The sequence below is a fragment of the Meleagris gallopavo genome, chromosome 1 (genome assembly GCF_905368555.1).
Source record: "Meleagris gallopavo chromosome 1, MGAL_WU_HG_1.1, whole genome shotgun sequence".
Taxonomy (NCBI): domain Eukaryota; kingdom Metazoa; phylum Chordata; class Aves; order Galliformes; family Phasianidae; genus Meleagris; species Meleagris gallopavo.
The window spans coordinates 78,176,230-78,194,453 of record NC_139404.1 but is presented as its reverse complement, the minus strand read 5'-3'; the positions used below and the strand labels follow the sequence as shown (position 1 = coordinate 78,194,453).

At 37.3% G+C, this 18,224-nt stretch overlaps 1 protein-coding gene across 11 annotated transcripts in view; it reads left to right on the top strand.

Annotated features, from left to right (window-relative positions):
• The window catches only part of STXBP5L (syntaxin binding protein 5L), a 185,036-nt gene that overhangs the window by 148,986 nt on the left and 17,826 nt on the right, over positions 1-18,224 (top strand). For 9 of the 11 annotated variants that reach the window (XM_085236681.1, XM_085236673.1, XM_085236662.1 and 6 more), the window contains one exon: positions 10,224-10,394. The exons of the other annotated variants lie outside the window; for them this stretch is intronic. In XM_085236681.1, the coding sequence (XP_085092807.1) occupies positions 10,224-10,394 (171 nt within the window). The remainder of the gene's footprint in view (positions 1-10,223; positions 10,395-18,224) is intronic. 11 annotated transcript variants of the gene reach the window in all.

Below are 18,224 nucleotides of genomic sequence, written 5' to 3'. Positions count from 1 at the left end.
TGCATAAACTGGCAGTTACTCAGCTGAAGAAGGATTTAAAAAAAAAAAAAAAAAAAGCTTCTTTCTGTTCTGCTTCTTTACTACTGTAGAAGAGCAGAAGATTCCTGTAAAATATTGTAGTCATTAAAACTGCGCTGTAGATAGCTTAGTTCACAACTGGCTGGAAAACTTTATGCATTTATTTATTTATTTTCATGTAGGGAGCTAAATTTAAATTAGAGTTCCTGGAAAAGGTGATGAATAATGTCTGCATTTCATTTATTTCTCAGCCAAATGTCCTAACTGTGCTAGTAGAGCTCTTAGGGATTATTTATCCACTGCTGGCTGTGGCTTGAGTCTGCACCATAATCTTAATGTTCTGGGAATAACAAGGCTGTCTGGCCTATGCATGTATTTCAGGTGCTCAAGTCACCACTTGCAAATGGTAAGATGGATTGTGCATCCATTCCATCTGCTTTGGCTTGCAGGTTTTCGTAGAGTACTGATATACATCACCTGCTCTCAGCACTGACTGCAGTTAATTGGGAAATACATTATCATCTGGCAGCTTACAGTTCTGCTCCCTTCTTAGGGATCTGGCTTGTGTAGTGTCCTTGCCTTCACTTTGCTTTGAATTAAAATAGGAGAGGTTAAATCTGTTTTGTTCAGAGGTGCTACCACTGCTGGCAATTGCTCAGGGAGTTGTTTGCAAGTATTTAAAGGAATAATGTGTGATCCTATGACTGACGGTGTCTTGTTAATCGGAATCAAAGTGGGCATCATAGAATGACTTGGGTTGGAAGAGACCCCAAGGATCATCAAGTTCCAACCCCCCTGCTACAGGCAGGGCCATCAACCTCCAGTTCTGATTCTAGGACAGGTTGCTCAAGGCCCCATCCAACCTGATCTTGAACACCTCCAGGGGACACAGGCTGGAACAGGCTACCTCTCTGGGCAGCCTGTTCCAGCACCTCATCACCCTCTCTGTAAAGAACTTCCCCCTGACATCCAATCTAAATCTTCCCTCCTTGAGCATTCTGAAATCTGAGGCAAACACATACAATTGCTTTTACGTGAAAGTTTTCTAACTTTGCCTCACCAGCCACTTTGATCATCAGATAATGTTTTTCCTCTTAGAGAGTATTTCTGCTCATTTCCTTAAAAGCCATTAAAATTTCCAGGTGATCATAGGGAGTTAAACACAAACACCAACTGAAAATGCAGGAACTCAGTAACTGCCAATTTTTATTTAGTTCCTATGAACAGATGGTCTCACTGTAGGAGATGGTCTCACTGTTTGTGCTATCACCTATACTTTATTAGACAAAGAAGAAAAAAAAATGCAAATAGAGGCATCAATTTTTCTTTCTTCTTTTTAAGCTGTGATCTTCAAAAGATTAATATAATTTCCTATGCTTTTTGCAGACACTTATAAGTAGTAAATGAATTCTTAACATAACTCAAAAATAATGTATCCCATTTTATACTGAAGTGAAAAACTAGACAAAGTACCAAGTAAACTCACATTTTTCAAGGATTTGAGAAATAGCTTCTGATGCAGAGATTCAAAAGCTTTAATATTAAAAGTTCAATTCATAAAACACAGTTGTAGGAATCAGACAAAGGAGACTTGTTTTTAATTCTGTATTCTATTTTGTGCGTGTAGCAGGCTCATGGAACCTGATAGATTTTCCTTTCCTCAAGTATTTATGCATATAATGATTGTAGTATGACAGTATCCATCATTTGTTGTCTTCGTACTTAACTCATTCAAAGGAATGTGTTACTTTCTGGATGCTACTCATTCTATGAAACAGTACTCAGCTATCATGAAGAAGACCTCATTTTTATTTTAGGGATGAGCAGTAGGGCTACAATATTTCTTGCTTTACCCTTTCAAGGTAGTTTACTGCAGGCATTATTAGAGTTATAGTAGACATTGCTTTCTAGTCACTATTTCTTACGCTGCTTCAGACAGCAGAACAAACATCATGCATTCAATGGCAAAACTTTGTAGCTTTTAATTTGATTTTGCTTACTGCCTCACTGGTTGATTTGTAGTGGAGTGTTCTCTAGTAATCTCTGGAGCTGTAATTTTGTTTGCAGTGCTGAAAGACATTTGTGAAATCTCAAAATCATTAAAGTTGCTTTCCTCCTTGACCTGACATTTTTAGAAAAAGCAATATAGACATCCAGCTTTAACAATGTTTTGTTTGAATACACTGAGAATTATATGTATTTTTACACGCAAAGGAACTTACGGACTGTCCAGTCTATGTTTTTTTACAGAATGGCAGTGTAATTTCTGTTTGGTTTTTGGTCTGAAAATACTAGCTAATTTGAAAGATCATCTTAATTCTGCTTATAGTTAGAATCATGCATAAGAATGTTTGTGAAGGACTTCTAGAAGTTGTCTACGCCATCACCCTGCTCAAAGCAGGTCTGTTTAGACAAGGTAGGTCAAAGTTGTGTCTAACAGTGTCTTGAATGCCTCCAAGAACAGAGGTTCTGCAAGCTCTTCCAGCATTTGACCACTCACGCAGGGGAAAAAAATTTTCCTAATATCTGACCAGAATTTCCTGTGCTCGATCTTGTGTCTTATGACTGTGCACGTCTCAGAGGAGTTTGGCTCCATCTTCTCTGTGTGCTCAGATCAGGTAGTTGCAGACAGCTCTAAGATTTCCCTTGAGTCGTCTACTCTTAAGGTTAGGAAAAAAATATATAAAGTTCTCAGCTTCTCCTCTTATATCATGTGTGCCAAGTTCCTTACCAGGTTGGTGGACCTCTGCTAAAATCACTCCTTTTTGTCAATATATTTCTTGTAGTAGGGAGATCAAAACTTTTTACAGTTCTTGAGAAACAGCCTGACAAATGCCAGGTAGAGGGGAAGGACTAAGACTACATCCCTCGAGCTGCTGGCTGTGCTCTCACTGGTACAGTCAAGGATGTGGTTTGCCCTTTTTTGCTGCATGTTTGATCCCTGTTAAGATGAAAAACATAATGAATTGGATTAACAGCTTCTACTTTTACAGAAAAGGTTGAATGTATGACAGTATCAGTTTCTTCCTAATTTAAGTAAAAGAAAGTGGATGGCCAAACATTTTTAAAAGAGAACCTGTATTAACTGACACATTAGCAGTCTACCTGTTCATATAACTTTAAGGAAAAAAGAAGAAATAAGCCAATCAGCAGGTTAACTCTGTCAGCTATTAGAGCATATTGGCTTGTGCTGTGTGGTTTGCAGAAAGTGGCTGTGTGCTGGCTTCAAATGCTTCCAGATTTAAATATACATATATAATGAACTTTAAAAAATCTGATGTATATCAGTTTTAACAAGCAGGCAGTTTAAAAGAACGGTGAGTACTTAAAGTTATGACACTGTAACTGAAGTGTTTCTAATTGATATAGTTAAACATTGTCATGATGGAAAAGTAGTAAAATTTGTTCCCTGAAGCAACAAAACAAACAGTAAAGTTTGTCATACATCTAACAGTTGATAATAACAACATGATAGTCAACTGATAGGCTCATGATATAATAGATATTCACTGTTCCTAAGTTCTCTGTTTTTACTTAAAGAAGGGTTTCTTTCTGAGGATTCTCAAAGGTAAGTGATTTTACATTGTTTTCAAGAAATGCACAAGTGTGCTGTTCTTGCATTCTGTGATCTATGTAGACTTTCCAGGTTATGATAAAGATAGCAGCATTTTCAAGGCCAGCTATCAAAATCTGAGGCAAGACATAGACTTAGCAAGCCTGCCTGTGCCCAGAAGTCCTCTTCAGTAACTTGGTTTGGGATTGGGTTCTCACATTGGCAGTCATCTGTAAGTAGAGACGTGGGCATATGACAGATAGTACTGTCACCTAGTTGGAACTTAGAGCAACAGCCAGGGTCCTAGCAGCTGTGTATAAGCAGAAGAATATTTAAAAATTAGAACTCTAAATCAGAAGCTATCTAGCATAAAATCTGCTTATGCAGAAATAGAATAAGAACAAACAATTGTTACCAGTTTATTTATTACAATTATCTGCTGTGTAATCTGTCAGAAATCTACAATGCATAATGTTAAGAAGTTTGAAAAAACTTGCTTTTTAGGATTGTTTGATTGATGCATAAAAATTACATGTGAACTTTTTTCAAATGGTTTATATGATGAGGTCTCTTTTTGTTGAGTATTTGCAAGCAAATTATATGTTAACATCTATGGAGTAGTAAATTATTTTGACATACCATTAAGAACACTTTGGACAAAAATTTTCACCACAAATAATTATGAATAACAGATGCATTACTTGTTAATAATGTGGCAAAATGAAACACAATCTCCTTCAGTTCTCTTCAGAGCTAGGTGTGTAGTTATATATAGAACTTTGTGTGTGCAAGCGAAGATTGAAGTCAACAAAAAGTTCTGAGGATTAATTAACTTTGCAGACATTTTGGTATTTTGAGGTAAAAATTATATCTGAAGGAGGTCTGTAATGTTTCCTTGCATGGATAAGCAGAACTGAGTTTGTTGATATTCTGTCTTTTGTGGTTTCAGTAATTAGTTAAGAAAGCCAGCTCTGAAGTGGTATTACAAATAAGCACAGTGGTACTAACTCAGTTATTTCAAATATTCTTACCTCTAGTTAAAAAGAAAGATAATTTTTGAAAATCCGGAGAAGACAAGACTATGAAAATCAACATGACATAACTATTCAGGAGAATCTGGTTAGGAGAGGCTACAACCAAATTGTTATTTTATTATTTTTTTTTTTTGGTAATTCTTTTCAAATGGAAATGCAGAATTTTGTTTAGAAAGCCTGCAGTTTATTCATATCACGTTCAAGTCGAAAAAAAATGTTTCCAGCCCTACTTCTTTGAAAACATTTCATTTTCAGAAACAGAGAATTGAGTTAAAAATGGATTTTTCCATCGTGAAAGTGCAGGTGCAGCGCTCTTAGTTGAGGATGCTCAGTTGTTGGTATCTTGGGTGGTCACATGGTTCATCCACTCTACTTGATTGTTTCGATTTTGTCGTCTTTGCAACTCTGGATGAATGTTTTTTGATTGTTTCAGAATAAAATCAGTTTTCCTGTCTGTGTTTTCCTGTTTTGTTGCACAAAACATGGTAATAATTTCTGCTTATGTCATTGTTTAGTTACCATGAGCGCCATACACACTTTGAGACAGTAGTGTAATGTTTTGTGATCACTAGAAATTCAGCAGAAGAATCTGAGGAATAGAGTTAGATCCAAGTAGTTCAAAATTTTTTCAAGGATTTTTATATTCAAATTGCTAGGTTTGGTTACTGAGGAAAGTTAATGTAGAGGTGATGTTATGCCAAACAGTAATATATTCTCAGCATTCCTCATTTGGATATTGTTCATTTTGTATTCTGGTTTCATTGTTCATAACCATAGGCAAAAATACTCGTTGTGGAGGAAGCTCTGTGAGTGACATATGTAAAATATTGTGAAGTGGCTGAAACTGTTAATCTCTGAAAAATAAATCCTCTTCTTGCTGCTTTCTGAAAAATAGTGAAATCTGAAAAAATAGTGAAATCTGGGATCAAGTGCATGATAGGAGTTCATTACAATGAGAGGGATACCATTCCACTACACAAGCAGTATACTGTAATAACAGTATGTAACAACAGATGTAAATTAAGGCATAATGGTAAATATGCTGGTTTGTTGACAGAACATCTATATCAACATCTGCTTGGGCTCACCACTCCTCTCCCATCTGGCTGACAGAGCTCCACCTTCTTTCATGTACTAAGGGTGTATCTCTTTGCTGTGTAACAATAAAAGCTGGTAGTCACACATAATCATTACCTAATATCTTTAATTGATAACACAAAACTGCCGAGTAGAGAGAGAGAGAGAGAGAGAGATTTATCTTCCATTTTACAGCATAGATAGACTCAGTAAGGACATGCTCTGGGACTTTCTTACTGTTCAAGTTCTTTCTGCTCACTATTAAAGCAGCTCTCTGCTCCTCTTGCCTGTTCTCTTATTTCTTCCTTTCAACATAGGAAGTTGGAACCTCCCTTAGATCATTAGTAAGAACTGTTTTTCAGATAGCTTTTCTGTGTGAATTCATCCCTTTGTAAGAACTGAGAAGCAATGATCATTTTTTAGCATTTTTTGTTTTTGTGAAGTCCAGTGTAACACAACTTTCAAGACAAGAAGTGTGAATATACATTTCTTCTTTCTTACTGACATTTTTAGTACGTTTGGGTTTAACAAATGGATTTATTTCTTTTTATTCAGCTAGTCTTTGGTAATTTGCTGGTCCGTTTTCCTTTTTGCAAAGGTCGCCACGTACTTTCAACTAGTTGTATGACAAGTCAGGTTGTGTAAGGTGTACGTGTTACAACCTAACGTGTACATGTTACAACAAAAATTCTCACATTCTTGTATTTATGATACATTTTGGGTTTGTGTAATACTCCTCAGAAGAATCAGATTAAATTTGAGGCTGTCCAGCAGGTTTGCTCTGTCATGTTACATATTGTATCTCTCATAAGGCATCTCTCAGTAGTTCAAGTTCACAGTAACTAATGTGTTGTTGTATGGGATAATATGTAATTAACTCAGTGGTTTGCATGAGCCTTACTTGTTTAAATGAATGAACAGAATAGCTGTTCCTGAGTGCTGGCTTTTTGGTTCACTGTCCACCAACAGGAGAAAAGGCTGCCACCCAGGAAGAGTGGAATTGCTGTTACACAGCACAGAGATTGCTTCAAGCACGATGCCCAGATGTAGCACATTGCTAAATCCAGTACATAATCTTGGAATCCAGGAGCACTAGATAGTGTAATTCAAATTTCCTTGACCTCATGGGGTATGCTCATGTTCAGTGAAGTCTCGAGTTGGTTCATGTATGGACATGGCAATGCTGTGCAGAGGGATTGGAAGAGATAGCAAATGCAGTTGTGGAAAAGGGTGGAGAAGAGAAGAGAGCTTTGGGGGCACTGCTTTCTTCACAGGCAACTATTCTATGCCTTCTCCAGAATGAGATTTAAGAGCTGTTGCACTATTGCATTAAAAGCACAGAGTGATCCCTTTACTGCTTTTTCAGTCTGCATGTTAATTCCTCCAATGTTAACTGGTGCCCAGTATCAATTAATATGTCTGATAGGAAAAAAGCCAGAATGAGCAGATGACAAAAGCATAAGTCAGCAAATAAAATGTTGCAATGTTTTTTTTCTTACACATCAAGCAAAGGTGGAAAAATGCCAGGTCTTTACAAGCAGCCTCTTTCTGTTCTTTTGGGTGATTGGAAGATGTCTGTTATGGCAAAGGTTGTTCTGGTCTCAAAAGGCTAGGAAATCATTGCGGTCATTTTGACAAAGGCAACTTCACAGTCACTCTTACTAAGTTCCCTATATGAAATTACTGTTGTTTTTTCTTCTCATTTCTCTTGTTTTTTTTTCCAGACTATGTGGTAAGGAATCTTTTCTTAAATTGTATATAACCTTTATTCACAAATGCTTTATTTCATAAAGTTTTTACCATAAGAATGCACAGAATTTTGAGTGGTCTTTATCTGCTTGATTCTCCTCAGCTTCTCAACAGATCTATATTACTTTATTCAATGTCATTTGGTACTTTTACTAAGATTTGCAGAGCTGTATTGCTCCTTGTTATGTACGTATGAAAAATAATATATAATCAGGAAAACAAAACTGTTAAAATACAAAAAAGTGTGCCTCTGATCGCTACCCCCCCTCTTCTGCTCATTGTTATGGCATTCACTAACATTTCACCAAATTCAGTACTTGAAGCATGCAGCTGATCTGTTCTCTGCACAGAAACTGACTTTGCTTATCAGAAAGACAACCAAAGGGATTTTGTTTGCCCAGACCCTATTGCTTTTTTTGTTTAACTTTGGCCTGTGAAGGTAAATTGACACAAGCGAGCATACCAAGAAAAACAGCAGAATTTCTCTTAAAATCTGACATAGTGAATAGGGGAACAAATGAATTGTGCATATTCTGTACAGTGTTCAGGAAAAGGAACTCACAAATGTTGTTGATGTTTCTATATAATATGATTCTTTTTTGCTGTGTGGCGTTCCTCACCGCTTCCTAGGATCCCCCTGGAGATAATTAGATATCATGCTGAAACTCTTTCACACAAACTGAATTTTGAAGAAAGGAAGCAGCTGGATGAGAATGTATCTGTTGCTGAGGTTGAACAGTCAGCCTGTGCCCTTGAACAAAGCCCCGGTCTCAAAGGACTTTTTACTGAAGTATATGAATAGCTCCAGTATATTTTGGAAAATTCCCTAACTAAAAGTTGAATGAATCATCCACATCAATTTGATATGTGCTGCTAGCTCGGTTAATAGCTATGTATTAAGAAACATGATAGGAATCGTGGAAGTTGTGTCTCCTACAGAGCCCTTTCATTATATATACTCAGTCTCAGAATAGATACTAAATTACTTTTCAAAATGTAATTCTGAACAATTCTTTCCTGTTTTGTTCATCAAGACCAAAATGCTTTCACATATAAAGGACATGATTTGCACGTTAGAACGTGTACGTAATAGCACACCATATGCTATATTCAGTATAGAATCTGTTTTATTATCTGAACGTTGAAACGGCTTTTCATTGTGAGTTATCATGGCATGGGAACAAAGAAATAAATTTGTCTTGGTGTATTAAAATTCATCTTTTTCTTGAATGCAGTACAACTGAAGAGAATGATGATGTTCTGAATATACTAATATACTGAATCAGAAAGAGTGGTTCTGAGATATAAATAATCTGACATTTAAGAGGGAGGCAGAATCTTCAAGCTTGTCCTTACCTGTACTATTGAGCTTCCATTGTTTTGAATAGAAGGTGTGCTTGCATAAATCCAAATTTGTTATGCTCATGGCCTGCTGTTTAATCAAATTTGTAAGTATCCTTTCATATACTGAGAAGAAAATTGCATTCAGTAATTCTTCACCTCATCTTGCTCTATTCAACACGAGCGGAAGAAAAGTATCATATGAGTATGTTGAAGTCCATTGATCCCATCCAAACTGCTCTACTCTGTGATGTGAGCCCTGCTTAGTGGATTGCTGTGTTTCAAAGACCTGTTATTGGTGATGAAGAACAGATGAACACAGGGCAGCATTACTGTGTCCAGTTTTGGGCCCCTCACTGCAAGAAAGACATTGAGGCCCTGGAACATGTTCAAAGGAGGGCAACAAAACTGGTGAGGGGTCTGGAACACAGGCCATAAGAGGAGAGGCTGAAGGAGCTGGGAATGTTCAGCCTGGAGAAGAGGAGGCTCAGGGGAGACCTCATTGCTCTCTATAACTTCCTGAAGGGAGGTTGTAGTGAGCTGGGGGTCGGCCTCTTCTCTCGTGTCATAAGTGATAGGACCAGAGGGAATGGTTTCAAGCTACGGCAGGGGAGATTCAAGCTGGACATTAGGAAGTATTACTTTTCAGAAAGGGTGGTCAGGCACTGGAATGGACTGTCCAGGGAGGTGATGGAGTCGCCGACCCTGGGGGTGTTCAAGGAAAGACTGGATTTTGTGTTGAGGGACATGGTTTAGTGGGAGCTCTTGGCAATGGGTGAACGGTTGGTCTGGATGATCTTTTAGGTCTTTTCCAACCTTGCTGATTCTATGATTCTATGATTTCAAGTACCCATATTTTGTTTCTTGTCCCCAGCAAATGGCAACGTGTGCTGATTGACCATGGCCTCCAGCAGGTGTCCAGGGTCTCAGCCTCACATCTTTAGTTCTGCAGCAGATAAACACATTGTTCCGCAGTCAGATTCCTTGAGCAGTAAGATAAATCTACGTGGGATATAAAGAATAATTTAGCATTATTACAGCTAGTTCCATAATTATCACAAATAGTGGCAGTTAGATACCTTTTTCATTGCAGCTTCCAGTCAGGTGGGGAATTCGTCTAGTTTTATCTTTCAATTCTTTATGAGAGCAAAAAGGAAAGACAGTTCTCAAATTTATTTGGTATGTATTAGGAGATACAACATTGAGGATATTGTTACCAGCCATATCTTGATAAACTGCCTGTGCTCACAGGTCATCAAAACGCTGTGGGAGCTGCAGCTATAAGAACGTGTACCAGTTCTATGTCCCTCACTGTATTTCAAAGTATACCTTAAAGATATAGTGACTTGTTCTTACATCTATGTTCTCAAATACCAGAACTTACATCTCTCCTCCATTCTGAATTTTGGGACCTGAAGCTTTACCTAGCACATTTTGCATTCGCTTTCCAGATCACGTGAATGGTCACTGTACAAGCCCAACATCCCAGAGCTGCAGTTCAGGAAAACGACTTTCCAGCGCGGACGTCTCAAAAGCAAACCGCCGAGGGCCCGGGAGGCCCCCCTTTAGAAAAGCGCAGTCTGCAGCCTGCATGGAGATTTCCCTCCCAGTCACCACAGAAGGTGGGTGGCAGTCGCTGTTGTGCTGGGTATCTGTGAATTTCTCACCAGGTGTGAAAGTAAACTTAGCATGATCCTTGTCCAAGTCATTGCCCAGAACTGCTGCCTTCATCTGACTGTTTAGAATTAGAACAACCCCTGTGTGTTACTGTTGTTACTAACCAGCCTGCTCTTGAGCTCTGTGCTGCCTAGGGATGTGGTACGCTGAACCTCGATGAACCTTTATAGTTGTCCCCTCTCCTGTATGGGTCCAGTGCTTTGTTACAAAAAAGCAGTTGTTCATAGCAGCCACCGTAGAGTTATTGTGACAGCTAGAAATACTGAAGTTTCAAAACCTCATTGCCACTGCTTATCAACTCTGAAACTGAGTGAGTTCAGGATTTGCAGATATTTATTTATTGATTGATACTGAAAACTGTATAAAATTCCACAATTCCTAGCCACTGTTCACTGTAAAATTATAGCCCATGATCTGATCCATTTATATAACAGGCTTCTAGCTTTAATAGTTGAAAAAACAGTCTGCAAATCATGAACTACCTGAGTGCAGCGACTCTGTGGACCACTTAGAGCAATGCATTGTGCTTAAAGCCCATTTTACTTTGGTGTCTGGACCACAGGCATTCTTTATAACTGGAACCAGTGCTCCCCAGCTTTGATTATTATTATTAAAGAAGATAGAGCAAGGGATATTAAATCACTTAGTGTGTCTAATTTTAAATGCAAGTTGTTGCAAATACTTTTGTTGCTAGCTGCCAATTGCTAGAATTTTTTCCATTTTCTTTATGACAACATAAATTGAAAAAGTTTTCTATTTTGCCTTCTTATAACTGTGGGGATCACAAAACAGAATCTACATGTGCAAGACCCAATAAGAAAACATCCTCATTTGACATAGAGCGTTCCAAGATTACGTTATTGACTGAAACAGAGCTGCTATCCCACGGACTGTCGTGATGCCCTCTGGCATCTCCTTGAGTTTGATATAAGGATACCATTTACCTACATTGATCCACAGGACATAGAGTAAAGCATGGTCAGATGGCCTCTAGAAAACAATTGTGTTCACTGACTGTTACCCTTTTCCAGCTGTGTCATTAGGTCTGTAGCAGAAATTATCTCCCATTGCCAGAGGCTATCCCACCAAAACAGATACAGGTGAAATATGGAACATTTTGTGCTGTCCTTTTCTACTTAAGTACAGAAACATTTAGCTTAAATAGCTTTCTGTATTGGTTTTTCACTGTCCAAATGTCTTTTCACTGAAGCAGACAAGTGCCCACATGATCTATTTTTACTAGATGAGTATTTTGCAGAGGAAAAGGGACAAAAACTTGACAATAGTGACATTTTAACAGAAACTGCTGTTTCTTCAGGGACCATCCAGCCATTGTCTTAGATTGTGAGTAGAACTAAACTGATTTCACATACCTAAACATTATCTCAATGAACTTCTTGTAATTATAACAAAATTATACTTTGAAACAATGCCAAAGAATCTACTGGGCTCAAATTTTACCTGGTTAGCAAAAGTATTTTATATATTCCCATGCATGGCAATCACATACACTGGCATCTGTAGTGTAGACCTGGCCTGTAGGAGAGTGTTAAAATATTTTGGAGTCATCAAAGATGAAGCCATAGGCTGGCGAGCACAAATGTCTAATTATGTTGTAGGCATCATATAAAAGAAGATAAAGTGCAGTCTTTGAGCAATTAGTTATACGAAGTAATTGAAAATGCATAGTAAACCTATGAATTTCAGTTTTAACTTGGATTGATTAATGACTGTACGTAGAGCATTGTACTAAAGCAGATTTATAGAGCTCTGAGGTGTTTAAAAATTCCTTTTTAAAGGCAGTTTCCATTTTTGTAGTCAGCACTTTTTCCTCCATGCTAGTTATTGATTATCATAGCTCTCATCTATCTCACTTCATGCACCACACAAATATGGTAAGTACCATTGCCGCATTACAACTCATCGTGGAAAATATATCACTGCCACAATAGTTTCAATTTCTTTGTGTTTTTCTTCATCCTATGTAGTACTGAACTTTTCTGCAATTCTTATATGCAGATACTACTTCTAAATAATTTGGCCATGATACTACTGAATTCTTTTCTGCTGCTTCTTTTCCTTCTCCCCTACATCTTCCAACAGTAGGGCCACTGGCAGGCAGAAGAGGGAACTTAGGATCCCCTAAGGTTCCACTAATCCTTTCCCTTCCAGTAACACCAAGTCACATCTTTCTGAAGTGGTCCATTGGCTGCTACACCATTCACATTCTGTTTAGTAAGAAAACTGGCATTACTAGAAATGTGCTAAGCATACTGTTTTATGAAATGCTTTCAACAATTTTGCAATACACTGATACTTTTGATTGCATGGTGATGCTTTTTACTATCACGAAAGATTCAGTTTCTATTTTTTATCAGTAATTATAATACCTATCAAGTTTAATATGCAAATGTACCTCATTCTAGAAAGTCATCTAACCTCCTTTCAGGGACATAAAGTAAATTAATGTGACTTTAAAAAAAATTAATCCTATTTAAGCGTATCAGCGGTGTCATTGAAATAGTATTACAGTTCTCAGTGAGGTTAGTGAAATGCCTGTGATATAGTTCTTCCTGCTGCAAGAAAGGAAGGGCCAAGCAGTCTTTAGAGTAATTTATATTAGCATCTAACATGATAGACCATGGTTTGAGTTTTTCCTTAAACGTGTGGTTTGCATGTACAGGCATGCAGACAAGTTACCTTTCAGGAGGTTTACAAACTAAAATAATTTTCTAATGGTACATATTCTCTTTGTAAAAAGAATCCGTATGTCCATATGTTCAACTCATGTAAACTTTTTTTTTTTTTTTTTAAGTGCCTGTGCTATTAGTCTTCTGAATTCTAGCTCTGCTGACTGTTCTGCCTGGAATGATTGACATTCAGCCATTCTAGACTTGCTATTTTGGCACGTGGTTTGCTTTATTTCTGAAGGTTTTTATGTTAAATAGTGTGATAGAAAGTGGTATGATGCTTGAAGGATTCTTGGGTTAGAAGTTAAGAGAAGGGTGAAGGAGAAAGAAGATGAGAAGTTAAAAGATTTGAGAAATATTATACTGAGAATTAAAATTCTCTTCCAAAGGTGGAACTGGCTTTGATCAAAACCTTCTGGTAGGGCTACTTAGCAATATATGCTGCAATAAACAATGGCTATATTCACAATAAGTTATTTTTTAAATTCTCATTTTGTGACTGAGATGTGTATTTTGTGTCCTCACCACAGAAGTAGTATTTCAAATTAGGATATTATTCTTCAGTCTGATCAGAATTTTGATTAGGGATTGCAATCTCAGAAGCATTGAGAACTTTTCATATGTAAAAAGAAAATCCTTCGTGTATGGGTAAATCTTTTCTTAAGCTGAGTGCCTGTTTCTGAGGCATTGATGATGACGATCCATTAATAAATTGGATATTTCTTAACAATTCTTCCAGTTCCTGGTCTTAAAGCCCCCCTTAATTGATTAGCTAAAAAAAAAATACATTTTGATGACTAACCATAAGACATCTGTTAGAAAAATAAATCACTCTTTTCACTTTGGTTTTCAAAACCTGCTTATTTAAATCTGAGCTTTTGATACAATTGGAACTATATTTTCAGTGTTTTCATCAAGCGTATTTTCAACCATCCTTCACACACTACATTTTTCTGACTTCATTTCTATTAGATGCCTTGGACTGTTTCAGCTCTGGGCTCCAACTAGCTCCCTTTTTTGACTGCAGTTATCTTCACTGAAACATTGAAACAGGATTGTATTAACCTTTTGCTTGCTTTCTTGGGGGAAAATCTGTACTCCTCTGTGGCTTGCCTTCTGTTCAGTTACAAAGATCCATCCTGGATCATCTCAGACCTAGAACTAATACTACATAGTCATTAAAGTGATTAAAATTTCTTTTCCATCTAGAACAGCAGAAATACTGATTATGAATGTGATAATTGTGTAGGTGAGCAGGTCCCAGACATCTCTTCTTGTTCACATAGAAAATTAAACCTCTATTTCAATTAATTTTTTGTTGTAATTTTAGATGAAAGAAAACATGAAGTTAAAGAATAAAAACAAAATTGTTGTGCGAGGGAACTTAGTGTGGTTATCCTTATGTAGCTGGCTGAGTATGTGCATATGCTGCCATATACTCCTATTTGCTTTAATAAAATGAAAATAACTAGTGTTTCAGATTTGGAATTTCTCAGTTACTGCTTTTTTCAAATGTTTTTCTTTTATAAGCCAGTTTGCTGTCTCCTAAAGATTCTTGCTAGTTGCCATCAAGAGCACGTGCTGGCAGACTCTGCTATTTTTTTCCCCATCATTACCTGCATTCATACAGAAACTGGAGCATTCTGTATATGTCTAAATGTAGTATACCATTCATCTTAGGAATGAAGTAGAGACAGAGTGGAGTTTTTGTTTTGAAGTGTTGTATTTGGAAAACTCTTTTCTCCAACCATAAGTGATATAAAATTATCTTTCCATTTTTTAATTCTTTTTCCCCACTATCTAGTCTTTAACTAGCCAGTTTCATCACCCTAGATGGGGAAGATGATCCAGATCTTAGTGCTACAGACTTACCTCCAAACAAGAAATCTTTCGGAGGATTTGATGTGCATTTTAATTTTCTTGGAATGCTAGGAGCAGACCGTGAATTTGCTTTATATTTCTTTAAAATAATTCAGTTTCAGTATTGGATATCTCTTTTGATTATAGATAGTTAAAATTTGACATAAAGTACTTGAGATGTCATTGAGAGCTGGCAGAAACAAACCATTGAAGAATATTTAGCTATTATCCCTAATAACCTTATCAAATATTCTGTGGCAAGTACAATACAATTTTCATTGTAATGGATCTAATATACTTTTAGACCTGTAGTATTTCTTTAGTATTTGCATATAATATGACTAAAATGATTCTAGGAATAAGCTGTTTTGTCTCTTGTCTGATTTTGTCCAATTTGCTTTAAAAATGGATAGTATCTATACACTACATACTTGAATTTCTTTTACTATTCAGAGGTATTTGAGGATTACCTTAAGAATTTTTGTGCACAGTGTGGCAGCGGTTAGTGGATTTTTTCCTGCTGGATTTTGGCTTAGATTTTAGGCTTTCAGGGTGCTAAATATATATATATAATTATATAATTATATATATTTAATTTTGCTGCTGTTTGATTGGTTTTAGGTTCAGCAAATTCTACAGTGATTTTCTGTGCATGTATGTTGGCCTATTACATTGGTCTGTTTCTATGACAAAGCTTCCAACCTCTTAGGATCTGTCTATGCCTTAATCAATATTTGCTTGCGAATACATGTGTGAAAACATAGAGAATTGCTGACATTTGCTCTTGTAAGTCCAGTAAGAAGTAGTCAGTCTTAGAAATAAGTGGTTATTTTATATGAAGTCCATAACTTGAGGAAATGAACTCCACTGATGTATATTGCATATTTCCCATTTAACTTCTATCAAATTGTTGACAGTTCTCTTGTCAGTTATGATTATACTATTACACCATCTGCAAAAGTGCTCTGTGCATATCACACTGGATTTTCTGAATGAATGAGTAAATGGGACCATTTGGTTTTCTTCCCATGTTTAGGGTGGGAAGCAGTGAGAAGAGGGAGATTCTCTGTTTTTATCACTAACCTCTTATTTTCTTGGGTCTGAAGCTCATGTGTGAATATGAGCTAACTGATGAGAGCCTAGAAAGCAATAACTGCAGTCTTAAAGGTCATGGTTCCTGGGCTTCGAAGAAAAGAGAGAAATAACCAGGTTGTGTGATTAGAGAAGTGTTGAATACGCAGCATAAATTGATTTAGATACGTGACAGGAGAATGCACAGAGAAAAGGAATGAACTATTGTTTGTATCTGATGAGAGAAAGGCAGAATATAATGGACATAAATTACAACGTCAGGTGCACAGCTTTGCAGGGACAGTAGGTGATTCATTTTGATCCCAAGGATAGTTAACTGCAGAAATGTATCCTCTCAGGAGGTTAGTGCACCTCTGGCCAGTATTTATAACAACTCATGCTCTCCACCCCATACTCTTTGTCATTGCTCATGATATTGGAGAGTGGATGACTTCTGGTAAACTTCCTTAACATCCAAATAAACGGATACTTACCTGGTCCACTGGGCGTGATACAGCTGCCATGGAACCATTCTTCATGAAGCCCCTAAGGGCCATGGTTTTTCAAAGCTAAGCTTTCACAGCAGGTTGAAAAGCAATTGACTGGAGATTTTTTTTCTTTATCAGTGAGGGAATTATGGTGCTTGTTCTGCTTGTGAATCATTTCAGTTCTGTTAGCATTTGAAGTTACTTTGCATATCTGTAACTAGTAACAATACAAGTAGTATAATAGGAAGTGGCTTAGAGACACTCTGGGTGCCATAGTCTCCACTAGTTGCTGAGTTTGTCACCAACTTTGTTTAATTCATGTTTGTCCTACTTCTAGTGCAGAGAAGCAGATAAGAAGGTTGCATGCGGGACCTGTTCAATATCCATAGTCTGTTCTTTGCTACAGAAAGTTTTATTCAAAAATTGTTTTCAGAAATGTGCTGTCCATAGTCTTATGGACATTCATTTTCAGTTATGGTGGAGATGAGAGTGTGTGTGCTTGCTTTCTACCATAGATAAAGTAAAAATCCTCTCTTTCCTTGCTTCCTCTTAGCAAGCAGATATAGGAAGATTTTAAGGGTGAGCAATGGGCAAAACCCATTCTGCCTGTGATGCCGAAACATCAAAAACAGTGACAACAGAACTTGGGAGTAATGGAACAATACAGCCCACCTAGCGCAAATCATCTCTCCAGGATTCAGTCTGAGAGATGGTTCTTCTGAGACTGGATGTCCTAACTAAATGAATGGGGCATGCCACTTGGCAAAGAGGTCTGCATAAGAACTTCCAAGGACACGAATAAGGAGTACGTCGTTAGGGCATGAGATAGCCTAGTTTCTAGACACTACCAATGGTGTTTCAGTGTAGCTTTCTTTAACAGATTTATATTTTTTACTAGGCTCATTACAAATAAAAAGTTGGACCAGAAGGGACAGAAGCCTTAAGATCATCTTTCTAGCTGAGCATTGTAACCATTAGACTGAATTAAAGCCCTGCTTCATGCCTAAAAGTGTCTTGTCTTCCAGGGGAGACGTGAAGAACGCTTATGATACCTAGTGGCCACAGATGCAGAAGTCATGGATACAGCCAGTTCTTTCAGGCTGATTTGTTCCTCTAGCTTTTTGTCAAGCACTACAATCACTAGGCTACAGAAAGCCCCTGGGGTTGTCATCTTAATCTTCAAATCTAACCTCAAGAGGTTTCAGTGGTGTTTAAATCCTGGTCACAGTGAGCTTTCCCTATGTCTTTGGACAGGAATGGATGTCTAGAAACTGAGTTGCCTCATTAAAGAATGTCTCATGGCCAGGAAATGTCTAGGAAGAAAGAGAGAGCTTTGTCTGCATACAGATGTGAGGCTGTTGCCTGCATTCCAACTCTGTTGGACTAGATTGAGTTCATGTTTGTTTTGTTTTTTTCCTGGGAGGACATTTTCTGTGAGGTACTACTAGGGTCCACTTGTTTTCTTATAGGAATCTGCAAATTTTCCTTATTTTTATAACTATCAAGTGTGAGAAGGCTTTGTTTTTCTTACACTCACTGAATGTTCAGTCAGTTTTAATTTAGATGATTGTGATTCCAAATTAAGCTGATCTTGTGCTGTACGGAGATCACATTGAATTTGGAGGACGGGTTTTACACTAAATGCTCAACTTTACCATTTCTATAT